The sequence below is a fragment of the Crocodylus porosus genome, unplaced genomic scaffold (genome assembly GCF_001723895.1).
Source record: "Crocodylus porosus isolate Cpor-Errol unplaced genomic scaffold, CroPor_comp1, whole genome shotgun sequence".
In the NCBI taxonomy this organism is placed as follows: domain Eukaryota; kingdom Metazoa; phylum Chordata; order Crocodylia; family Crocodylidae; genus Crocodylus; species Crocodylus porosus.
In genome coordinates, this window is record NW_017728931.1 from 33,918,605 (window position 1) to 33,945,320 (window position 26,716).

General features: G+C 41.9%; 1 protein-coding gene across 3 annotated transcripts in view; it reads right to left on the bottom strand.

The window, feature by feature from the left end:
- The window catches only part of CACNA1C (calcium voltage-gated channel subunit alpha1 C), a 651,860-nt gene that overhangs the window by 50,017 nt on the left and 575,127 nt on the right, over positions 1-26,716 (bottom strand). The window contains exons 31-32 of one of the 3 annotated variants that reach the window (XM_019544551.1): positions 17,854-17,937; positions 17,191-17,274 (exon numbers count right to left, since the gene is read on the bottom strand). In XM_019544551.1, the coding sequence (XP_019400096.1) occupies positions 17,191-17,274; positions 17,854-17,937 (168 nt within the window). The remainder of the gene's footprint in view (positions 1-17,190; positions 17,275-17,853; positions 17,938-26,716) is intronic. The other 2 variants (XM_019544553.1, XM_019544552.1) reach the window with 2 other exon arrangements.

Below are 26,716 nucleotides of genomic sequence, written 5' to 3' on the forward strand. Positions count from 1 at the left end.
AATAAATCAAAGGGCATAATTCTGTTTTTTCTTGTGAAGTAAGTGGTAAATTTGTCAGTGACTTCAGTGGCAAGAGCATTAGATCCTAAATGGCTGCAGTGAAATGTAGCATACGTTAAAATCCTGAATGCTGTGCAGGAAAACCTATTTACTTTTCATCTTTTCCAGTATGTTGTCTGATTTTTATCTGTTATGCTATGGAAGGTTAAGAAAGGGGCATAGTGGTTGTAATGAAGTTCGCCATTACATGTTTGTTATCACTTACTGATGTGGATCAAGGCTGTCCAACCTCCCAGTACCCAGGGACTTCATGCTGCATTGGCCACACTAGTGTGAGCCATAGGCCCCCAAACAACACCCTCATTCCCACTGCACTGTGTGTACAGTTCTGCCCCACTATATGGGTTCTCTATAACTTTAGATCTGAAGGGGCAAATTTGCTTATACCCATTTGCAGTAAAGTCCTATTTTTAAAATGATTAATACAGTTAAGTAACATATAACGAGTAAGGCATAGACAACTTGATTTAATCTTTATTTCCTAGGAATTTAAGATTTTTTAAATTCTGGGAGTTGAGAGCAGAGAGGCTGGACCCGATGGTCTCATGAGGTCCCTTCCAGCCCTAAATTTCTGTGAATCTATGATTTGCTAGTTAGTTTCTTCTGCATGTGCAAATCTCACCAATCTTAATAGTTTAATTAATTTACCATTTATATTCATGACACTGTCATAGACAATAATCTTATGTTTTCAGGTTCTTTAGGTAAATATAAGGAAATCAGTCTCTTTAATCTGGTAATGCAAATGCTGCCTCAATGACAATTATCAGACAGGTAACGAAAGACTCACTTTTCACACAGCTGTAAGCTACATTTTTAACATGAGTTTCAGAAGAAAAGCATAACAATTAGGAGAATTCGCTTATGCAAATTACTCTTAATTTTCAGGATGTCTTAATAATTCTTTTCATTAATCCTGGGTAAATGAGGAGTTCATATTTTATGATAATCAAGCTTGTGGGTTCTGGAGAAGCAAGATGTAAACTGTAGTTAGATTTAATTCCCATGAGAGAAGCAATATATCCATCCCCATAGCTGCTACTTCAGGTCTGTCTCAGCAAGGCAGCTGTAAATTTGCCTGTGAGCATATTATTGATTGCTATGGATGTTTTTGTGGTATATGAGAAAAGATTAAATGAAACTGAAAAAAATAAGAGGCACAGAAACTTTCATTGAAAGTACAGATAGGGCTGAAGAGGATCACGGTACACTTAGTATACCTTCTCTGAAAGGAGTAGAGCATAGGGTTACCAAATTCAGTGTGATTTATGCCAACCATGTTTCACAGATGAGGAAACTGAGATACAGACCTGACCAGGAACACACTGAAAATCAATGGCAGAACTTCATTAACAGCTCAGACCACCTGATTCCCAGAATTTTTCTCAAAACAGTAGGCCCAGTGCTTGATTGCTGTTCTAGCAGTTAACTCAGGATTGTTCCTAGCCAAGTCAAATGGACCTTTCTATGCTTCACTACTAAAGCACCATTCAGTACAGCTTGCAGGTGCAGAATACAGCTACATATTTAGCGTTACAGTGCAAAGTACTCTTTTATCTCTCTTTTTCCTCTCCCTTGCTCCAGTTACTTCTTGAGTTTGATCATCCATCCTTTTGGGATGGAGACAAATGATGGGATGTGGAAAAAGTTGGGTTGATATTTAGATTGGAACCCTCCCTATCAGCAGAAAGTTCCATAGCCAGGGGTCCATCAACCAAAAAATCCTGTCTTCCACACTTATGTTAACTAGTTATCTTGGCTTTCTTATCTGCTGTGTTACTGTGAAAAGACATCGCTTTCGGTGGATTACAGAGGGAGATGGTCTCTAATAGTCTGCACGAACTCATGAAGGCTCTTGCATAGTAGGATTATGACCTTGGACTTGGTCCAGAACTGAAAAGGAATCCAGCATTGAGCTGATGTGTTTATAGTGGTCTTTATTAATTAAAGGCTATGCTATTGTTCAAGTACTAATCCTCAGGATGTTTACTTTCTGTCCCACGTGGATTGACATCCAGTAGCCTATCCTCAAAGTGACAAAAGCAAGGATAATGACAGCAAGGTTCTCCTTGGACAGGAAAGGTCCTGGGTAATGACAGACAGAAGGCAGCGTTCCCAATCTCCTTCTGAGTCCAGTAGCAATATTCAGTTGATTTTCATCTCCTAGTTTAGCCCTCTCTTGTCAGATGCTGATCAGATGATTTCCACTGAAGGGGAGGTCAGAATGTCAATAAGCTCCTTGAAGCATCCCTTTTTTTTTTTACCTAATTATTACTTCTGTCCTTCCTGGGTGGACTGTTTGAATCTCAGTTCTTTTACTATGTCTAACTGCTTACAGACATTGGAGCACCCGAGAGCAGAAGGCACACAGCTTAAGGAAGCAACTGCAGCTGGCTGCCATCTGCATGTTACTGACAGTAAAGTCTGCGGCTGGGGGGAGGTAGGAGATCTCATGATCTCTCTTAGCAGTTTCATGTGTGTGCTAAAAAGGAGGGCTATGAGTACTGAACTTTGCAGAACTTCATACATGAAGCCTTGGTAAGAAAAAATAGCAGCCCATCAAGGCTTTTTAGGAATTTGCCTCAAAGGAATGAATGGATCCAGCACAGATTCCTCAGAGACACATTTGAAATTCCTTGATGGGAGGATACAATTGTGTAACTGAGTGCAGAAGTAGATGCATGATCTTCAGTCATGTACCTGCACCTCTTAGTGTAGTGACTCCCTTGCGAGGTAAGAGGATCAATAAGATATATTGTCATGAGCAGCTTTGACCAGGTAGCCAGATAGGTATGGCGCCAGCCCAAAGGTCATTTCACGAGATAAGGATGGTGGCTATAGCCAAACCAAAGACTCCAGGGCAGAGTGAAGGTATCTGGTGAACACTCTTAAGGACTGGAACCCAATAAGGTCCTTGTTGTCTCTTAAGGACAACAAAAAGTCCTTCTTCAAATATATTGCGAGTAAGAAGAGGGCACCAGGTAACGCAGGGCCCCTGCTAGACTCAAATGGTAATCTTGTGGCTATGCCAGATGAGAAACCTGAAATTTTTAACAAGTTCTTTGCCTCTGTTTTCTTGGATAGGGACCAGGACAGCTCTCCCACCACACGTAGGGGCAATCTTGGGGATAGCACTGCCAGGCCTCGGGTCTGCGCAGATGTAGTTACGGATCTTCTGGAAGGGCTGGATGTTTTTAAATCTGTGGGCCCTGATGCCCTCCACCCATGGGTGTTGAGAGAGCTGGCAGGGGCCATTGCTCTGCCCTTGGCCTGGCTATACGAGCAATCGTGGTCCACGGGTCAGATGCCCAGAGATTGGAAACTAGCTAATGTGGTCCCCATATATAAGAAAGGGAGAAAGGAGGACCCGGGAAACTATAGGCCCATAAGCCTCACATCAGTCTTGGGGAAAATCCTTGAAAAAATTATCAAGGATCACATCTGTGAAGGGCCAGCAGGGGAGATCATGCCCAGGGGAAATCAACATAGGTTCATCAAAGGCAGGTCCTGCCAGACCAACCTGATGGCCTTTTATGACCAGGTAACTAAATCCTTGGATGATGGTGTGGCTGTGGGCATAGTCTTTTTGCACTTTTTTAAGAAGGCCTTTGACATGGTCTCTCACCCCATTCTCATTAATAAATTGAGCAACTGTGGCATTGATGCCTATACAGTTGGATGGGTCAAAAATTGGCTGATGGGGTGCACCCAGAGAGTGGTGGTGGACAGGTCATACTCAACCTGATGGGATGTGAAAAGTGGGGTCCCCCAGGACTTGATCCTGGGGCCTACACTGTTCAACATCTTCATCAGCGACTTGGATGAGGGGGTGGAAAACATCCAAGTTTGCCAATGACACCAAGATGTGGGGACAGGTAGGCATGCTTGAAGGGACAGAGAGGCTGCAATTAGATTTAGACAGACTACAGAAATGGATGGATGGTAACAGCATGGGGTTCAATGTAGATAAATGCAGGGTGCTGCACCTGCGCAGAAGGAATCCACAGCATACATAAAAGCTGGGGAGCTCCCCCCTTGTGAGCACAGAGGTGGAAAGGGATCTTGGAGTCGTTACTGACTCCAAGATGAACATGAGCCACCAATGCCAGACTGCAGCCAGCAAAGCCAACCGCACCTTGTCATGCATCCAAAGATGCATCTCAAGCCGGTCCAGAGAGGTGATACTCCCCCTCTACGTGACACTGGTCAGGCCACAATTGGAGTACTCCAGTTCTGGGCACTGCACTTTAAGAAGGATGTGGCCTGCCTTGAGAGGGTTCAGAGGAGGGCCACCTGCTTGGTTGAAGGGCAACAGGGCAGGCCCTATGAGGAGAGACTGAGGGACCTGAACCTGTTCAGCCTCAGCAAGCGGAGGCTGAGGGGGGATTTGGTGGCTGCATACAAACTCGTTAGGGGAAATCAGCAGCAAGTAGGAAGGGTCCTATTCCCCCAAGCAGCACCTGGTTAGAGATTAGGAGGCACTATTTCACTGTTAGAGTGGCTAGGATCTGGACCCAACTTCCTAGGGAAGTGTTCCTCCCTCCTACCTTGGGTAAATTCAAAAGGAGGTTGGACGAACACTTGTCTGGGGTCGTGTGATCCCAGTGTGTGCTCTGGCCAGTGGCAGGGGTTAGACTAGATGATCTGTTCAGGTCCGTTCTGACCCCAAACTACCATGAAACTATGAAACATACTGAAGGAGATACTGGATGACATTTCTCATCCTGCTGAAGCCAGAAAAATATTTTTATGTGACTGCAGCTGGACTGTTCATACCAAAACACTGTGCATTCCTGCAAATTAGCAGTTCCTATAAGGAAGAGTTATATCTAAATAACAATCCCCTGTCCTAGGGAGCCTGGCTTGAGAGACAAATAGGCTGAAGAGAGAATGTGTTAAGGATAGTTTTCATTTGAAATCTGGAACAATTAGTATTTAATTAAACGGCTGTATCTTTTCTTTGACTTTTTAATTAGAGAGCTATTTAATGTTGAAACTAGAGTGTCTCAAAAATGCTTATGGAGGTAGACTGGATTGGTGATGATAATATAGAATACAATAATGTCTATGAACCATAGTGGGACTGGAAATGCTAATTGCAGGCATTATTTGAGCACATCTGCAATAGTCATATGGAGACCATAACTTATTGTAAAGCTATTGGGCAACATCTTTTTGTTCCACAGACATCTCCCCTTGAATAACTGTTGACTGTTTCTGTTTCTTCTTCAGTGACAGATAGAGATGAAGTGGTGGAATGCCATGCTCATTCTTATCACACAATGAATTTGTATGTAAAAGTGAGCCCCTAACAAGTACCAAGAATTCCTAGTTTCAGGCAGCTCCATCTTTCACTTTAGATATCAATCTATTTTACTATTCACCAGTTAGCAAGATTTTCCTTAGTGCTGAGGCATCTTGGCCACTGCATCAGTTCAGCTTAGAGAAAGCAGTCATTTAATGATGTGAAGCAAATTCAATCCTGCTCACTGGGACAAAGCAATGTAAAGGTTTAGCAGACAGTTTAGGACTTGTATATCCCAGTTTAAAAAGTGAAGCAGGGAGGTCAATGCTGAGATGGAGCAAGGGCTTACAACCTGTAGTTCTCTATCCTAGTCAACCTGGCACCTGTTAGGTTTGAAACTGAATTTCCATCTGATGCAGGCTGCTACTTTAAGGGCCAGAACAGGCAGCAGAGCAGCCTGCAGGTGACTGCACTCCCCATCAGGAGTCACACGGCCAGCAGGAGGCCACCTGATTGGGAAGAGGCCCAGATATTAGAGATTAGAGCAGACCCCGAGCAGAAGAGTCAGCAGTGACTGCAAGCAACTGGAGAGAGAACACCACTTGGCTGCAGCTGCTGCTCTCAGAACGTCTGGAGGTAAAGGGCAGGAATTATGGGGATGGAAGAGATTCCTGGCCTTGCAGAATGACCTAAAACTACACCCTGCTGGGGCTTGATGGTGTGGTGGGACTGCTTGTGGCAGGGCAGCTTCCAGGAAATGCCAGACCTGTGCCTCCACAGTAAAGGCGAGTATGGGGCTCCAGAAAGCCTCAGCCCATGCTGCCTCGCAGGTACCCTGTGGAGGGAAAAGGCTAGGGGAGCACACCCTGAGAGAAAAGCACAGGGGCCCAGTCCCACGGAGTGGGGTCTTACGTGGGACCTAGGCCCCTTGCATGGGGTCTGGAGAAGTGTCCAGGTATGCCGGCAGACACCTGAGGCCTGAGTGGGCCATAGGGCCAAGAACTGGAGTCCAGGCACATCTGTGGACACCTGAGGCCTGTGGGATACATGGTCCCATAGCCTCAGTGTGGAGGCAGAGTAGCCTTGGAATGTTACTATCAGGGATGTCTTCAGAAAATTCTCCATATCAATTAGAAGGACAGAAGAATGAACACCAGTGTTCTGGGTCAAGCCAACATCACCAGGATTGAAACCATGTTTATACAACACCAGCTCCATTGGACAGGATGGGTCACAAGGATGCCTGACAACTGGCTCTTAAAGCAGGTACTATACTCCCAACTCACCAGTCTAGAGGTGGGCAAAAGAAGAAATTCAAGGACACTTTGAAAGCCAATTTGAAGAAATGTGATGTACCACAAGCTATTGTTTTGAGCAAAGTTGCCTCACCACGGAGGTGGGTAGATGAGAGAGACAAAGGAAAAGAGCTGTGACCCAACACCAGGAGGATACACTTCTTACCAGAACTGTTTGTCATGCCTGCAGTCAAACATGCTGATCTCAGATTGACTCCTTGAATCATTTTGGAACTCATTGATGACTTTGCTGTTTACTGGAAGACTGTTGTCCTTGTTTTGAGGGACTGCCACCAGCACCAAGGGGTCAGCAAATTTTTAGGAGGGTTGGGATGAATTAACAGAGTTTGGTTGGAAGGCAGGCTGCTGACTTCTCGCTGCTGCTGAACTGCTGCCAATGTCCCAAATCCATGGGCTGGATGAAATCACTTGGTGGGCTGGATCAGGTCTGTAGCAGTAGGTTGCCAACCCCTGATGTTGGTTCATAGAATGGTACTTATCACTATGTTATCTTAGTGCCTCCTGCATGGACCCAGTGTAGTAGGCATGATCAAAGAGACAAGAGGGGAACAATCTTCTCCATGTGATGGCAATCAACACCTCAAGTGAACAAAGAGAAAAAGACAGCTGGACTTCTAAGTAGAAAAGAGCTGATCACTTGCGTGGCATTATGCTGCTCCCAACACTCAAGGCATGAGCAGGGAACATGTTCTCTACTGCCACAGTTATGACAGAAATGTTTTCTGGGGGTTGTTTTAGTCAAGGAATGGAGGAGAAGAAAAAAGAGAAAGGGAAAATATAGAAAAATGCTTCTCTGTCAGCACAGCTCCTATTGTACTCCTTACAACCAGAGTGCAGGTGCTATAAGATCGGGCATACTATTTTTTTACTGCATTTGAATACAGTAAGCAAGCCTCTGAGAGAGTGTGCTGGTAATTTGCTGTACAGACATGGGAAATTGGGTAGCCAAAAGCCTAGAGTTAAAAAATAATGAATTATTTTGTTAACAGGTAGGGGGAAAAAATGCCTACACATTTTTGCAGCAAAACTGAAGGTGTTGGTGAAGTTCAGGGACTTTTTATGTGCCTTTTAAAACTGCATTCTGAATGTGGAAAAGTGGCATTTTTCTATATTTCCAAGAAAATGAAGTCTTGAAAGAAGGTGAGTTGGGAGCTTCCTACACTGCTTTGGAGATCTGCCACATAGGACATACCAAACTGGACTTTAAATTTGATGTGCAGCTTGGTATTCTCCAATGAGACATACAACTTTTAATAAGTTGTTGGTATTTAGTATTTATACTACATTGTAGTTATTAAAGTAGCATGCAGGGGATACTATATTACATTACATTAATAAATTGCACCCAGGGAACCAATTAGAGTTAGGGCCTTATTGAGCTAACTTCTTCACAAACTCATGCAAAGGTACTTACATTCTTGAAAACTCAAAGAAGCTTTATCTGGGTACAAGTGAATGGTTTCACTAGGCCACTGCATCGGTGAAACATAACCAGCCCGCACTGGTTTCTAATGGCTTTTATTGTTTTGAGTGTTTTAAGTAATCGGAGTTCTGCATAAATACATAACTAATTAAGTATCAAAATGTTCTTGTCTGTATTTCTAATATGGCCTCACTGCAATATCAGAGCAGCATTTTAAAAGTTAGTTGATAACTAAAATAAAAAGAAATTCAGATACGAATTATAAATACTGAATACAGCTAATAAAAAGAGCTTTTCATACCAGCTTGTTTCACCACTCAACAGATACAGGGCTAAAACCTTCAGTCCTCTTTCAGACAAAACTCCCATTATTATTTTCATTATTATACTATTATACCAACAGTTGGGTAGGCTAGAAATTTTGACTGCACAGGATTGTGCAAATTAACTGTTAGTTATCAAGTGCCTGATCCAACTCTCACCGAAGTCACTGTTAAGCTTTCCAAGAATGCCAGTGGGAGGTGGCTAAGGCTTCAGGGACCTAGAATGATGGTGTAAAATTGTGTCATAAACTATGCTCAATGGTCAAATGATGTTGTGGAAAAGTGGTTCTTTGAGTACAGAATGGTAAAAGAGGTATCAATCTGAAATGAAGAGCCCCACTGAGCTCCAACAGCCCACCATTTTAATGAGTACACTAAATGTTTTCCTTTAGAAGGATGCTAGATACAAACAATTGTCTATCAGACCCCTAAAGCTATAGGGAACTTGATAACAGTTCTTCTTACCTTTCACTTTACTACTATTAAGTTTCTGTTACAAGGGAAATTTTTCATGAGCAATGTATCTTCTGTTTCTTTTATAATAATTTATTACCACACTTTGTGATTAGGTTTCCCCATAGAGGCTAATGTATTCTTGCTTTTATCTTGCTTTTAAATCTCCCCTGCATTAAAAATGTGTCCATGTGTCCCTGGTTATTCCATGCATCCAAAGTAATGATGGAGGTCAAACACAATACGGAGTTTTGTAGAAATAACATTTTTGCAGCATTTCAATAGAACTGGGCAGTACACTATCTTTTTTTCTTTACACATTTCTCCCCACTGGGGCCACATGGCTTATTCCTGATGTGGTGAATTGCTACCAGTACAATTAGCAATAAATGTTAGCAATGGCTCAAGTATCAAAGTGGCTTCGGAGAGAAGTCATTGGGGTTCACTTCCCCTCACTCCTGACAAAAAATGCTTTTTTTTTCTGATTGCCCACATTTCACCAAAATTTTCCTTGAATTTAAAGCTGTGCTGTCAACATGAGCCCTCCTTTGAATGGGCAGGTTGTCCTACACATTCTGGAAAATCTGAATAAAAATATTTATTAAGATTAAAAATAGGAAAGCCCCCATCCACATTACAAAATCCCTTTTCAAACATGGCTGTGGCAAAACAACCTGGTAATATTTTTCTCCTACTTTTGTGGGCTAACAATTATGCTATATGATCATGTTTTAACCATGGTCAGCTCCTAAGTTAAAGCAAGTCTCTTCATGGTTTTGGGTGGTGTTTTTTATTTTTAGGCTCCCCAAATGGAAGAATAAATTACGCTATACCCTCATTTGTCACAGCCAGGTTTCACAATCACGTTTCATGATGGTTATTTTGCAATGAAGCTGGGGGGTTGCTCGTGGTGAAACAACTTTTGTTATTGAAATAAAAACACCACAAACGATTCTGAAAAATTCTAAATAAAAAACTCCATCAGTTGTATCATCAGATTTACAAAAATAAAACAATATATATGTACATATATACATACCCATGTCTGTATATATGAAAGCTACATACAACTTTTAGAATGGCAACGATAAGGGCGGGACAGCACAGGATGTGAAAAGAAGCAACTGTGCTTCCCCAGCCCTTTGCTACATATTTTGGATGACTCTGCAGCCAACATGGCATTCAAAAGGGAGAGAGATAATTACTGCTTCCAGCAGAAATTTTGAAACTGCACTTGCAGGTTCTTGCAAAGGTTGCACTTGCAGGTTCTAAGCATTGCAGAAATTTGTTTCTCCTGTCAGATGATGGGCAAAATCTGAGCAGCAAAGGGCTTGGAAGCTGAGAGATTCAAGACAGGAAGAGACAGAAAAACAGACATAGCGACAGAGATGAATGCAAGTCCCAACTGAGGTGCAGGCTAGATGTGTGTCGTCCTTCCACCAATCCTTGCTCCCATTGCAGGGGTGGGGCTTATACTGAGCTTAGTCATACAAGGCCAACAGTTTCAGCCCTTACAGATAAAATGCCCAGTGGGAGTTTTGCCTGAATAAGGCCTTCAGCATTTGAGCCACTGGTTCTCTGCTTTCAAAGACTCTGACTGAGGGTGCAAATGTTCTTGTGAGGTTCAGTCTAGCAGGAAACACAGCAGAGGAGAGCAAGGGGAGGAAGGAAAAAAAGTGGGGAAAGGTAAAGGGGAAGGCTGTAGGAGTAAAGGAAAGAGGGAGACTTTAGTATGCGTTGTGTCAAATATTTCATGGAGTGGGAACAGAAGCCTATGACACACCATATGAAGCCTACTGGAGTCAAGAGCTTCTAAAGAGAGGCCTTTGTGTGCCTGTGCTAAGCCAAAGCTGCATTAACTTACAACCAAGAGACTAAAGGAGAAATTCCACAATGGTCCTCAGATACCCCTGGAATCTGCAAGCTCAGGAGTTGCCTTGGCCTCCCTGGTCTCAGAGAATCCTTAATGTCAAGCAATAACAAAGCTACACCTGTCTGGTGTCCTCCGAACAGGGTTGGGAGCTCTCTACATTTCAGAAGCATGTCAAGACGTAAAGAAACTGAACAATGCCATTTAGCGTACAGAGGGGCAGAGTGCTTGTGTGAGGTCAGAGGGGCTGGCAGTGGTGTGTGATGGGTCTGACTCAGAAAGGCATGCAGCAGGGTGGTTTTCTCTAAACTTCCTCAAGGAAAACTTCTCTAAGCTTCCTCAAGGGAATGTCATCCATGACCCATTGGTCCTGTAGCTCCCAGATACCACAGTTCTATCACCATGGAACAAATCAGCAAGTGAAATCATAATCCTGAGTCATCTCCTTCTGCCACCTTTCCCATTTCAGAAACATTTCCATCAGCTCTAGGTCTAAACACTTCCTCACTCTTGGGCAAAACTGTATTTCTACAACAGATTGGCAATCTCCATGCAAAGATTTTTCATTTTTAATCCACACAAGCACTCAAACCACTTCCATGCTCCCCCATCACTTTGTCTTGTGCCCATGCCCAATTTGTAGATGGGTGGGAAGGGGAGCTGAGTGATACCATGATGTTCTTTTGGCTCTTCATCTCACTGCCGCATGTTCTGTACCTACCATACTGTACTTCTTCCTCTGTACATCCTTCAGCATACACAGACATACTCAGACATGCAAATATTTTCATGGCATGTGCATATACGTCTGGACCCAGCTGTGTTTGCCTGGCCATAACCATGCCTTCTCAGATACCACATCACTCTGATATACACAGAGGCAATCATGCAGGCAAACATTGGGAAATTCCCTGACAGAATTACAAATGCAAACACACATAGCTCTGCACAGGCAGACACAAACCCACCCACACCTACATCCTTTCAAGGTAGGCAGACACAATCAAACACACGCACACATTTCCACTGTCACTAACATCTATGTCCAGGCATGGGACTTGGACATATTTCAATTTGTGCCAGCCTACAAAATTCTCACACAGTTGCATGGTGCAAACCTCTGCCTGTAATCCAAGGACAGAACAATCTCTTTGGCAAGGGGCCGCAGCTCTGCCATAGAAACCCTGGCAGCAGGGCTGACACAGGCATGGGAAAACTGGGCAGCTGCCTGGGGCCCAGACAGAAAGGGTAATTTTTATTATCATTATCATCATTATCTTTGGCGAAGTGGGGCCTGATACTAAAAGTTTGCCTGGGGATGCCAGGAGTCTAGGTACAGTGCTGCAAGACAGGTAAGTGTGTCCTGCTGTGACACTGGCTTCTGCCACAGATGAAGATTCAGTGGGACTGAAACTTCAGTCTGACACTGAAGGGGAATGAAATAAAGTAAAAAGGACCCTAAGGAGTAGAAAAGCATTGCCTGCTTTCTCTGTCTAAATTTTGAGGGGGGGCATTACGTTAGCAGCCTTCTCAGTGACTCAGGCCTGGCTGTCTTTTTCCATCACTTTGGGCACAGTAGCACAGAGCACAAATCAAACTTGATTTCCCCCTCCAATACAGCACAGCAAATAGTAACAAGACACTGCTTTCACCCTGAGGAGGGGATAGCAAGTTGCCAGTCAGCTCCAGCAGGAGCGCCAAGCAAGAATACTGTATTGAACCTGCTGAGATGGAAAGTAAGGAAATCAAAGCCTATGTCTGTGGCTACTTCTCTGATGACATATTCTGAATGCTCTGACCTCTTTAATTCCTAAAATGTTTTCTTCTTATAATGCAGAGGTTCACGATCCTGGTATGATCAATTGTAATAATTTTTTTTTTTTACTTCTGCAGGGCTTTTTTGCCCCCCCAAGGATTTCAAAGCACTGTATAGAAATGAGTGACAATGTTCCTGTGGATTAAGTAAATATTATCAAATATTTCACAGAGAGGGAAACTAACGCATAGGAAGGTTATGTTCAAGGTTAGTCCACAGGAGGTGAAAGCAGAGAGCAGGATCTACAAGCCCTGAATCCTCAGACCTGAATATTAGACCAGCATAAAGTCTATTCCTAGGAATTCATACCCAAGTCTTGGCACTCAAAGGCCTGAAATTTCACCTACCTGGTTTCTAGTTTGGAATTATTTTTTCAATATCAAAATATAAGGTAAATAAGTAATCAAATGTAGCTGCTGTTACATTATCAGAGGGGAAAAAACAAGTGAAATCACCATATATTTAGGGACAGAGTTGTGAAAGGGTATTCAGCTGTGCAACTCTTGTCGAAATTGAGACACCAAGTTTTGAAAGTGCAGTCTCATACTGGGCTGCAAGTCAGTCAATTAAAAAAATGAGTTAGCAAAAACAGTATCAGCACTCAAAATTTTCTGACATGCCAGAACTTAAATTGATCCTGTGCCTGTTTTGCACAGTCTGTGTTGTGAAATGTTTCCCTGTGTTTCTGTACCAAATGAGAGCTTGCTGAAATGTGTTCCTATGTGCAAGTCAGAGCATTAGGCCTAAACTCAGTGTTGTGTGCATCAGTGCTCAATTTACTTCAGTGTCACTGAGAAGACTGAGAAGTTGCCTGAGCAAAGGCTGAGCAATATAGATGGCAGCCTCAGGATCTGATTGACATGTGCGTGCCTTTTCATTACAGTGCACATGACTCAGAGGCATGCTAACAAACACACACACACTGAGATATACATGCATATATGTACATTCATTCAAAGGCATGCAGATAAACATGCCTGTACACATATATTCTCATATCTACATACACATCCAGCCATAAGCAGGCCAACAGACTTGCACATTGAGATACAAATATATACTCAAATCACGTGTTTCTAAACTCAGATACACACATCTCTTCAAAAACCATTTACATTTGTGTGTACACAAAAATACATATGCTCACACACATTCAAGCACGCACACTCATGCACACACATGTACGTGTACATATACACACGCACGCACACACAGACTCGGACCTAAACACATGCACGCTCTCACTTAGGTTTATACCTCTTTACATAGATATCCAAACACATTGAGGAATATATACTGCAACCAATGGAATACGCAAACAAAAGCCCACACATGCACACTCACATATATCTTAATGAAGTTTTTGGCCTGGGACTTTCCTTTTCAAAAAAACAAAACAATTGTCAAGAGGCAAACTAGTGCATGCAGTGCTGCACACACAGATGTGAACATACACTTACACACAAACAAAGGCACATCTTGATCCATCTTAAGCTTTCCCATTGCACCCATTGCTGTAAGCTCTAAACACTTCCCAGGCCAATCTGATCTGCACTGCAAACTTCCTGGTGGACTCCATGGAATCTGCATGCTTACACATCCACGATCTCTCATGACAAAGCAACATAAACCAGACAGATTCACTTTCAGTAAATGACCTACTATCATTAGGCTTTGTGAAGCACCTTCTGAGACCCTCACACAAACTAAGCTGGGTCAGTTCCTAACGAGATGGGCAAAAGCACCTCAGCTGAACCTCAGTGACCTGAAAAAAATCTTGTGGGTTTTTTCCCCTCAACTCCATGCCTATTCAAAAAAGACAAGACAGTGTACAGACATGCAAGGCAGATTTGCTCAGACTCACAAAGAGTGAGAAAGCAACAAGCTCCTGTGCAGTAGGGAAGGGATGCACCTGATAAGCTGCCTCATGTTGATTGGGACGATGATACCTGCCTGTCTGAAATGGGTTGCTATTTCTAATGCCCATCTACTAGAGGTGTAGCATACCAGGTAGTGCTAGCAGGAAAGGAATCTGACAGGACAAGCCGACAGACAATACATTCTCTTATTCAGTAAGTGCAAAGGGATTTCAACACATTTCAGAAACAAACTCTTTCCTTAGCTGCTGCTCATTTATCAGTGCAACAAAAGATTGTGCAAAAAAGGATTAAACTTTTAGTAACAAACATTAGGAACTTATAGCAAAGGACTTGCCTAGATAAAAAGAGAAGATTTAAACATGCCAGGTAACAAAAAGACATGTGCAGAAATCTGTAAGAACTGTATAGTAGGAAGAAATTCTTTAGAAGGGACAGAGGGACCATCATGAAATTCCATCATTATTTTCTCTTCAGGGAATAAGGACTGCCCCCTGTTGCCTTATCAACTGAGAGAGACAGTTATTCAGTTGGACAGATATTGTCCAAAGGCACGCCGTTTTTCAAACATTTCGGTATATTCTGAAATAAAACTGGACAGATTTAGGAGCTCTATAGAAAATGGAAATAAATTTGGATTTAGAAGAGAGGGGGTCTTGTTCAGTTTCTCCTTCCCTTTTTCATTCAGTGGTAATAAAACATACCACACTGACAGCCAGGAGACTGAAGACTTCTGTTTATAAAGAAAATTATACAGAAAATGGGTACACCGTGAATATGAAGTGTACAAGCTTCCTCACCATTGATCCTGACAATGCATCTCCGCTTGGGGAGAGCATAAAACCTACCCCACCTGTGGAGAGCATTATAAACTCCTAGGAATGACAGTAAAACATATTTTTCTTAAAATGTCTTGATGAAGTTAACCAGCCTTTTATGAACTCCGTCCAATCAGTCAGTCTCTCTCTGGGATTTGGATACCCAACGCTTTCTAGAATATGCCAAGGAAAGTCACAGCAGTGCTGTATAGACTTTTCAGTCTATGGGTAATTTTGGAAAGTTGGAAGGAGATTTCCTTTTCAATTAAAAAATAAATTTCAGCAAATCAAAAGTGAAAGGAATCATTTTGGTACAAAACAAGGTGCATCAGTTTTGACTATTTTCAACATCTTTTAATTTGAATAAATAAAATTGAAGGGAAGCCTCTATGAAAGTCATTTTGAACCAAAAAATGGAAATATTTTGTTTTAAAAAGATCAAAGTAACATTTTAATTTTTCAGAATATTTAAGATTTTTTTCCCCTACCCAAAATTTTGATGGAATTGACACAAATTTGTGAAACATGTTGGTGTTGCCAAATCTTTTTTTCTAAAAAAGTTTGATTTAACATTTTTGTCCACCTGTAGCAGACTATAGCTCTCTGTTTCTGATGTGATACCCCCAAAGGCACAGAAGCTGAAAATCGATTTGGCTTTTTCTGCTGCCACATTCCTTTGAAAATTCACACCCATTTGCTGTCTACTATTACTGCCTTTGCTGTTTGTCTCCTTCAGCTTCTCTGCTTGCCAGGTTTCTCTAAACTGAATCTCATTTTGTTATTTTTTATTGTATTCTGGATCTTTTGTCTTGCTGTTTTTGGTATCTTACTTTCATTTGGCCTTCTGGATAAGATGCAACATTTTCCATTAAAGTTTTAATACCTGTGCACTTCATTAATCTATTACTTTCTCCTTCTTTCAGATAATTAAGAAAGAAATTAACTAAGGTAGAAAATGAACAGAACCTAGGGACCTCTTCCCATCTTGATACACTGCTGTTTCTAAAGTCTTTCAGCCAGTTTTCAATCCCCTTGACTGTATCCTGTCTAAGCCATTTTGATTTAAGCTACCAAGTAAAATTTATTGAGATTGTGCTCTCACTGAAAACAACTCAGGGTTTGTATTGATTTCATCAGGAGCTGGCTCAAATAAACAAATGCTTACTTCAGACTTGACCTCCTCCTAATTTTTCCTCTCTCTAATTCCATTATTCTCTATCTCACTAAAATAAGGTAGCAAAAATAATCAATTTTGCCTGAAACAATACGTTTCTTATATACATTCATACAATTTATTTCAGTCTTCACAGTCGATTCTACCCTGGGCCTGTCTGATGAGAGCACCACCAGTGGTAATAATTTGTGTCAAGTCCAGTGGTGCTCTACACTGAATAGGAACTGAACTAAGACGTGCCCATGCCTAAGGATATTGTTTAATTCAGTCTACTGGTTTCAAAGGAAAATTAAACACTGGGGATGAATTTCTTTGTGAATATTGGGTTAATGAATATTTTTTTTTGAGGAAAAGCAGTAGGGAGGGTACTGAGAATATTCTCTATTTGGTTCCCTCAGTTCCACCTCGAAAGAACTGATCTTTAGATCTCTGTGGGGTGGAGTGTGTTGAAATGTCCTGGGAAGCCAAATGCAATGCTGGGCAGGCCAGAGCCTTGGATGTGGGACTTCTCCAGCAGCTTCCCATGGCACAAAAATTTCTTTTACCTACGCTCCACAAATCCCATTTACTTTTCCTGCTATACAGTTTCAATCATGCCAGGCTGATTATGAGGGGGGGAAAAAAATGATGCAACAATCAAAATGTCCTTTAAGTCGTTCCAAAAGTAAAAGCAGAACAAAACAAAAGAGAAAGTTTCAACCAACGAAAAACAATCCTTAAAACAGAATAAAAAGGGGAGGGGGAGAAATAAATAAATGGGAAAGACAAATGAATGTTAGAGCAGGCACGATCATGGACAGACGCCAGCTACTTACGTTCACCTCGGTGATTGCTATATCAACAATGCTACCCACAACAATCAAGGCGTCAAATGTATTCCATGCATCACAGAAATAGTGCTGCATGTGGCAGAGAAGCCGAGGAAGGAGAGAGAGAGAGAAAAAAAAAAAGAAGAAAAAGAGAGAAATAGGAAAAAAAAAGTAAAAAAACAACAACAAAAACAAAAGAAAACAACAAAAAATAAATAAAACAAAAAAAGCATGAAAGAGGGAGAGAAGAGAAAAAAAATAAGAAAAGAAAGAGGTTACGTGGGCATATTAAATAATCTCTTACCACTCTACCATACAGTACTGGCTGCTCAAACCTCTGAAACGGTTCACATGATGGAGGGTATCAACAAAAGCCTGGTTAGTCAGAAAGTTACACTCAAACATGTCTACCTTTTGGAGGGGAAAAAAAAGCACACCCCCCCCAAATTCTGTGCGCTTTCACCAGTCACAGCAAGGGGGGGGTGCTATGACAAGTGAAAAAGAAGGAGGCGGCCCTCCTCCTTTTTTTTTCCCTGGGAGAAGGAGAAGGACGACGGCAAGTTCAATAAAAGCATGACTAGAGGGGAAAAAAACCAGAAAAAAAAGAGAGAGAAGGAAACAGAGGAGGAGGAGGTGGTGGTATCCTGGGAAGGGTAGAGTAATACTCACATTAGTTTCACTGAGAATGACGTCTATAATGCTGCCAATTACGATGAGGAAGTCAAAAACATTCCAAGGATCACTAAAGTAACCCTACATAAGGAAGGGGCAGGCAGGATGGGGATTAAAAAGGAATGTTAGACAGACAAAAACAGTTCAAAATTACCATTAGAATTACAGCCCTGATACCTCAAGTGGTTTTGCGCTTAAATCTGCGTGCTGCTTTAGAAGCTGAGGGAAAGTTCTTGCAGCCCTGACTCACACGGCCAGGCCTCCTGCAGCCACACGGAGCACCCTGCGCAAGTCCCCTACTCTCAGATATCACAGGCCCAGTTCTCAGAGATATGTAAGGAGGTGAAGAGAAAGGTTTACTTGTGTATAAAGGTTGAAGGGTTCCTTCAAGTGTCAGAAACACCCTCTTCCTAGCAACCTAGGCCTTCTCCCCAATCTGATTTGCTTTGGTTGAGTTACTTTTGGGGGCAGGTACAGAAAAGGTGATACTTGGTTTTCTCCAGTTAATGTTTCCCTGTGGCAATTGTGCATAGAACCACTAGGTCCAGATTCTGGCTATTAATGGCCTGTGCAGGGGCTAAAAAAGACTATGTTATTTAAGAACAGAATAAGGGGAGCAGTAAACACTGGAGATATATTAGGAGGAGTGTTTATAACTCACTGGTTGCCATGTTTTGCTCTTTACTCAGATGCCCTGTGCGGATTTGCAAGGCACCACTTAGTCAAACAGTTTTTATTGATAATGCCTTAGTCAGGGAGGTAGACTGAAGCTCTCGGCAAAGGGGATGGTAGCTAGTGCTCTAATTTAGGCTTCTTCTGAGAGTAAGCCTGTTGCCTCTTCATACCCAATGCAGAGGGTTCTTAGTTCAGCATGCTTTGAGTCAAATACACTATGCTCTTCTACTTATACTGTCAAATGACTCTGAGGGTGTATCTAGACAGCAAAATGATGGTGGGATAGTTGCAAGTGCTAGCATATTTATTATTTCGTTAGCCTGGATAACAATAGTAAGGAAGATAAAATGGTACAGGATTTAGCATGTGATAGCAATCAGAGAATAAACCCTACTGGGTTCCTGGCTACATTCTCTGGTTACATAGGTTAAATCCTATGCTGCTGTGTATTCCCAATTATAGTTGTGTATACTGTATTATAGTAGCATATCATTCATAAATGATGCTGGCACATGTTACAATCACACCTTCATTTTCCTGACAAACTCTGAGTGCAACTTCCAGTGTTCCAGTTTGCCTTTGGTTGTGTAGGAAACACCAGCCTCCACCAAGTGCCCTCAGATCTCTGATGAATTTTGGTAGTAAGGGGAATAAGCCACAGCATCCTTTTTAGAAAGACATTAATCCTCCTTGCTGCCAAGCTTTTGTCTGTCTGCCTCTACTTTGATGTAATATCTTCAGCAAAGATTTACAGTGATTACTTCAGGACTGGCAAAATACCTTTGCCAAGGTCAGGTCTTAGCTATATGAACCCTTTTTTTCTTCAGTTTTCAGAACCAGAAGACTCCCAACCTCCTAAATAGGAGTCCTCATGCTCCTGTTATTTCACAAGCACAGGCTAATCTGACCTCTCTCTTTCCCAGCTGCGGTCTCTTTTCAGTGAGAGTGAACCCATGTTACACTGTGGTTGCTATTCTTAGCACTGGAAAGTCAGGTCATGGGTAAAATGTGAGCCTGGGTTCCCAGGCAGCATTGCAGAAAGAAAAGAAGAGGAAAAAAAATCCCACTACTGGCATTGGAAAAGCCAGGCCTGGGAATTTAGAGCTGTCATGTTTCTAACTAATATCTGGGCCAGATTCTGGCCAGGAGGTCCCTTCTGAACGCTGGAATGCAGCCCAGCTGGATTCTTTAGGACAAGAGACTGCTCACATTTATGGTCCATGAACTGGTCAGGAATGAAAAAACAGCCTCCCCACCCCCAAAACCCCAACATAGAAACCCCACTTTCCAACTAAGGGTATGGAAAATATTTGCTGGGGGAAGAAGAGGGTAGAATTGTAAGAGTGGACTATGGAAAAAAGAAACAGCTAGAGGAAAATAAAACCCATTCCGAAATGCTACAAAACTTTTTAATGTGAAACCTGAAAGAGGCACATTCAAAACCTGAACTCCTAAAAAAATCCACTCAGTGAGTATAAATTTCCCACTTGGATCCCATTACTACACAGTCTACCACAGTGGAAAAGGAGGGAACAGGAGCAAAAGCAAAGTCAGGAGATATTATTATTCAGCATCCAGCCTAGAAAATATGCAACAAACATTAGAATGAATGCAGCGCTGACCTCCAGCATCTTTAGCAACCAGATGGACCTGGAATAAAACTGTAATTAGACTTTATCAAGAGGAAGGAGACAGAGAGGATGGCAGATTAAACTGTAAAGACACACACAGTTTGAATAAGTAAAGAATACATGTAGATCATTCAGAGGTGCAAGAAAGTAACCTGAAATGACCTCTGCACTGATGACTCTTTTAAGGTAAAGAGAATGCACCAGAAAACAATGGGCCCAATCATACAACCCTCCTTCATGTGAACAGACATGCAGAATGCTGTGGAATTGCTCACATAGTGAAGGTTTGCAAGATCAAGCTCAGTAACGTGTCTGCCTTCCATTTCCTTCTGTGTTTGCACACTAACAGTGCCATCCAGGATTTCAGCAAGAGCACAAACAGCTCTGCAAATAGCTGAGTTTCCCTTTGATCAAGCAGCAGAGTTGAAGTTCATACCCATGGTATTTGAGGCTCTGCTGACCTAAATGGCAACTGTTTACATTTAATCAATGGTGATGGATAAGTAGATATTTTGTATGGCTTAAGCAGCCCTTTTTTAAAAACACACAATGTGCCAACATCAGATTATACCAAATATGCGTCAGAACATGTTTTGAACCTAACCACATCAGCAGTCTTCTTTTAATGAGCAATCAGACCCCAGTCCAACAGCAAGTTTTGTTACCATGAGGTGATGATCCAGTGACGAGATGATCACTGAAGCCAATGGGTCAAGTTTCAGCCTCAACTGCAGTAACACAAACTTGCTGACATTGCTTTGGCCTAATAGACAGCAGTATGAGGCCCAAAGGCAACTGTGTGCACATGTATTCCCAGGCAGAATCTGGCCTTGAAAGCAGTCTCCTTTTTCATTGTAAACTCATGGATCAGGTTCAGCTTTTACTTAGCCAAAGTACATCTAGAATCACTTCATTAACTTCTGTGGAGTTACTCTAGCTTTATACTCTCTATTCACTCAAACAGTTGCTTTGCTCATCCTTTCCAGCAAGTCTTAAAGATGCAAGTCATGGCCTTCTAAGCTTAGTTGCCATGGGAAGAACATCTTAAAATGGCACATTGTTACTCATGTATGAAGTATACCCAAGGCATTCAAAGAAAAGGCTTCAGACACCATAGCTGTTTTATACAGAGTCACTGATTTTCATGCATCCCAATAATTTGAGTGTTTGAAGACATGAATTTGAAAAAAAAACCCTTTTAAAAACCTTCCTGTTGTATTTATCCTCTTGTATTTATCAAGAAAGGGGCTTGAACTAGGAAAATATTATTCAGAGGTATATGGCTGAAAGAAATCACAGAGCATTGATGCTTATATTCTTCAAATAAGGTGCAAGGAATGCTTTGCTTGTGTGGAAATTAATGAATTCCCTCCTTTAAAAGCCAAGCCTCCTTAGAGACGACTACCTAAGAACAGCCATGTGATTACTTGGTTTTGGATTTGAGTTTATAATCTTGTCAAGAATTACAAGTGCATATTGAGAGTGAATTAAACCCCTTCGAGACTTGTGCGTTATGACTTTACAGTGACTCTTAAAGCCATATCCCTTGCTGGAACAATCCAGGTTGGCTAATGAAAGACAAGTTGAATGGGGAAGCAGTTGGCAATCTAATAAAAAGGTTGCATTTCCAAGTTAGTTTTCCCACCAGAAAGTTCTGGTCTTTCTTCCCCCAGGGAAGTGACTTGATGGCACTGTTCATTTTTACAGTACAGGAATTTAGAGTGCCATACCATATTTTACCCTTAAAGGGAGACATTTTGACCTGACGTAACCATATACTTACACATCCCCGAACAGAAGCCCCCTGGAATTTATTAGGCAACTGCAGCCACCCTTTTGGTGAAATACTCTGGAGTACGTGATATGAACGCAGCTTTTGGAGGGGGAGACTGGAAGCTTTGCTTGGTTACTTAATGAAGTATGAAGTAACTCCACCATTATAGCACTTCGCTTTCCTTTCTGCTTCACCCAAAGAAAGTAACTGATAGTGAATCACCCCAGGATCAATTAGTTAATGAAAAACTGAGCATAAATACACAGTGACTGACTGGAGTGGAATCTCATTTGTGCAAGGGGAGCAGACATTTTATCACTTCAGAATGAATACACCAAACATTTTTAGGTTTCCTAGCTGCTGAGTTCAACTAACAAGATGACAAGGTTTATTTCCACACTAATGGAGCCACCATGATCTCTGGAGAACATTTCTTTTACTTCCTATTCAAATGAACTCTTTAGTACAGCATCTGAGAAGTCTTGTTAGGAACAGAAAACACTGGCCATTGGAGCCTATCTGAAGGCCTGTGCTCCTAGTTATTTGGCATTCATAATTGGGGTAAATGGTATCCACATATCCAAATATCAGTGTTCAAGCACAAAGTTTTTAAGGGAGGGTTGAACAGTGATCTCAGCTCAGTTATGAGCCCAGAACCCTATAGGAGTTTCAGGGTCACCGCTGTGATAACTGATGTAAAGATATCTATCTGCTTTGCCACAGGAGTTCACTACCATCTCTTACTACATTGTTTGCAAAAATTAACTAATATTTCCAAACTGTAAAGCTTCTGCAGATGAAGGGGGCAGCAAGGACTTGGGGCACCTACTCCGTGGGATCTGAAAGTAGGTCAGCTGGTCCCCAGTGTAAGAGGCTGCTGCAGTACAGCAGAAAAGTGAGAAAGATACAAACAGGGAGGGAGAAACAAAGAGGGAGAGGAAGCTGGACAACAAACAGGAAAGAAAATTCACTGGAAAACCTCTGGTCTCAGAGCATTTGAAATAATCCTGCCAGTGGAGACAATAGAAAGAATCATTAATGTTAGTATTATATGTTTCCTGGAAAAGCTTGTATGAGGGAGAGGGACTGATTTAGGGATGATGTCCTAATAAAGAATGGGCTTTCTTAGGAGATAAAAAGTTCCTCTTGATTAGAATGGAAATCAAATAAGAATTTGCTGATGCTTTGTAAAATGAGATGACCTGCTACAGCCTGGCTGGAACTAGCACAGCACCTCTACATTCAACATTTGGTTTTAATGAAGAGAACGAAACTGAAGTACATGGAGAGTGTGTTTTGAACTCTGGCATACCATTTCACCAGCCTGGGTGAGAGCAGAATATTACAGAGCTACAAAAATACTGACACCAAGAGGTAATGCAAATCCTGTTTTGTTAAGATACAATTTAGCTGTAAGAGTAATCATGGAAATTAGCAGTGTCTAATAGAGAAGGAATAAAATGGAGGATGCAGCTGCCTGGAGATTACGACAGAGTGTAGGAAAACAGCATCTATTTGCATCCTATCAGCTCTCACCCAGTGATGGATTAATTCTGAGACAGTCATTGCAATTCACCTATCACTCTTTGTAGTGAGTCACTACTGCGGGAAACCATACAATCCCTGCTGTACTTGATCAAATCTACACAGTCAAAAAGAGACAAGTTCTTCAACTCCTGAGACTGCTTAAAAGGTCCAGTTGTTTTTCTAGAAATCTTCTGCTTCTCTTTGTTTATTCAACAACAACAACAGAAATCTCAAATTGCTAGAGCAAGATTCATGGTAAATCACTTGCATACTTTGTTTTTCAGTCCTGCCTCCCTGATTCATGCTGACTCCTGCTCTCTCACATTTCCCACATTAAAAACCACTGATAGCAGATAGGTGATTTTCCCCCATGGATTTGGTGGATTGACCAATCATAATGTCCTTTACAAGTTAGAATCAAAGATATTGCAGGAGCTGATGCCACTGTGGACTATCAATAATACTGAGGCTCACTTTTGGATCACTGTTGTGAACCTGGATCAGGAAATCAGTGGTCACCATCTGGTTTACCACCGCCTCGTTGCTGTTTGACATCCTGTGGTATTCAAAGTAGTTACTGGTTTCAGTTGTGCTCCTGGTGAATGAGCAGCCCCATTAGAAAATGGGGAATTGTTACACCATTTGGTACTAACTGGTCTCCTTATTGGCAATCTTAGAAGAAATATTTATGGAGCCTGAACTATTCTCTCTTCTTAGTGGACAGGTTTAGGAGCAGTATTTGGGAACCCTTTTGCAGCAGTCTGTACTGTCTCTGTTCTCTGAAGAAAGGACTTCCATTTCCAGGTCTTGCAGTCCAGTTCATTCTTCAAGCACTAGTCACTTGCAGATAAGTAGGTCTTTTCTGTGTGGACAACAGTGTAGTTCCATACTCACATCTCTGTCTACCTCTGCTTATTCTAAGGCAATGATTCACAACCAGGCTGCTACAGCAACCTGGGGTGCCTTGAGATCCTTTCAAGGGTGTAGCAGGATGCCATACCTTGTTAGTACTGTTAGATATGCAAACATAAACCCTGAGATTTCAAATAGGAATCCACAGTGTTATAACCATTCTGGCCTGGTGTGGTCTTTCTGAATTCTTTGTAACAGAAGAATCACTTTATTGCTTTTCTGTAATCAAAAAACAAGTGACAGCCAAGAGCTGTCTTTTTCTGAGGGGTGCCTCAAGCCTATCTAGCGGTGTCTCAAGCCTAAAAAAGTTGAGAACCACTGTCCTAAGGTGCCTGTCATCATGATTCATAAACAACCATTTGTGTAGGAGGCCTGAAATTCAATGTGTGAGCTCAGGATACCTGTTTTAGACTGGGTTAGAAGCGTGGCAGAGGCAATGCCAGTATCTTGAAAACACTTCCTAGTAGTGGTAGAAATGTATTTCAGGCTAGCCTAATAGGAAGGGATGAAAAATACTGCAAAAAAGGATGGAACTGGATGAAATTCTCTTAGAAAACCACTGTGGCTGTAGGTCCTAAGTTCTTCTAGACATGATTGTCCAGAGAATATGCAAGAAGCAATGTTTATCTGGTAATATTTTTTGGGAATAGTTGGGAAAGATGTCAGACAAGCTTTCAGGCACAAAATGCCTTTTTTGTTTATTCTAGTTTTCTCTGAATTTTCCAAAAGAACCTTATTTCACAGGGAGCAGAGTTTTTCCATTCATAGAATAACACCAATAATACTCCTACCATACACCTTATCCATATGTTGTAAGACACTTTACAAAGGAGGATCATTATCCCCATTAGGAAAGCCAGTACAGAGACCTAAAATGATGTGGGCAAGCATGGAAGTGACAGAGCATAAAAGAGAAATCAGGTCACCTGGTAACTTGTTCAGTGCCTTATTCCAAGTGGCCTCTGATACATTATTTCTTAACAGGTGGCCAACCTGCAGCACAAATGCCATAAATGGCACAAGTAAGCCTTTGTGTGTGGCAAGCAGCAGATTGGGGAGGGGACAGTTAGCACAGCAGTACGTAAGGCAGGAAGCAGAAAACAGCAGGAAGTTAGGCAGGGGGCACAGGGCAGAAAGCAGAAAAGGAGACTGGACTGGTACTCAGGCAGGGTGTGGGGCTTGTGCCACATCTGCCAAAAAGGTTGGTCTCCACCATCCTAACAAAATGAAAGTACTGCACTCTGTTACTTGGCATCGTTTTTAAAGATAGTGGAGCTTTAGACCTATAAGCACTTTTGGCCATTCTGTCTGAGCCTGCCTGAGGCTTAGACTTCCCTTCTGTGTTATCTTTTCTCTGGAACTGTTCCCTTTTCATGGAGTTGCTCATGCTTCATGCTCATGAATGAGACCCCAATGCACCATCCCACTGGGCTTTCAGCATTGTTTGACTAATTCCCCATATTAAATAATTAAGTGTAATAGCTAATGCCATGCTTCCCACATTGTTGCATTGTGCAGTCATATCATTATTTTTTGATCGTTCATAATGACATTAAAACACTCAAGAACCAGACTGGAAATAAATCTGTCACAATGTTGCAGTAATATGTAAATTCCCAGGGTAGGTTTACTGTGAAGGAAAAGGTCCCTCTGTAAAAAGGCTCCTACCCAGCTCCTTAGCATTTGTCTTTGCCTCTTGAATTTTCCAGCAGTCCTCCACAAGGTTGGCTAGCCACACTGCACAGGGCTTGTTTGCAAAAATTACAGGAGTCACAGAATATACTTTGGGTTGTGGCTAGGATATTAGCATATACTTTGGGTTGTAATACATACTTTGGTTTGACTGGTATCAGCCTTCTTAGCCATCAATGGACTCATCTACAACTCTTTACTTGACTCATGGGAGTGATCATCTTGACCCTGAGGGACTGCTGACAGTACTTTGGGTTGTTGAAAGCCTCCTCTCCCAATGTGTCTCAATTAAAACAGGAACATTTCTACAAGGGATGGGCAGTTTGTTCTTCATACTCATGCATCTTTGGGACTGCCAACAAAGAAGACAATTCTGCTACTGCATTTTGTGATATGGATACTTTTCTACTAGGAAACTGGACTGAGACCAGCTTGTCTCATGCAGGACACTGAGTAGTGCTCAATGTGAAGACTTTTGATGCTTACTGACCAGGCTAGTTTGGAAACAGTGTCCTGGAAGCTAGAAGAAGGTTTGATAGTCCACACTGAATATTTTTATAATGTTCAATGTGTTTGGCTGCAACAGTGACTTCTGTTGTCTTTGAAGCTTAATTGCATCTCCAGTACAGGCTGTGGATTCTAACACTAG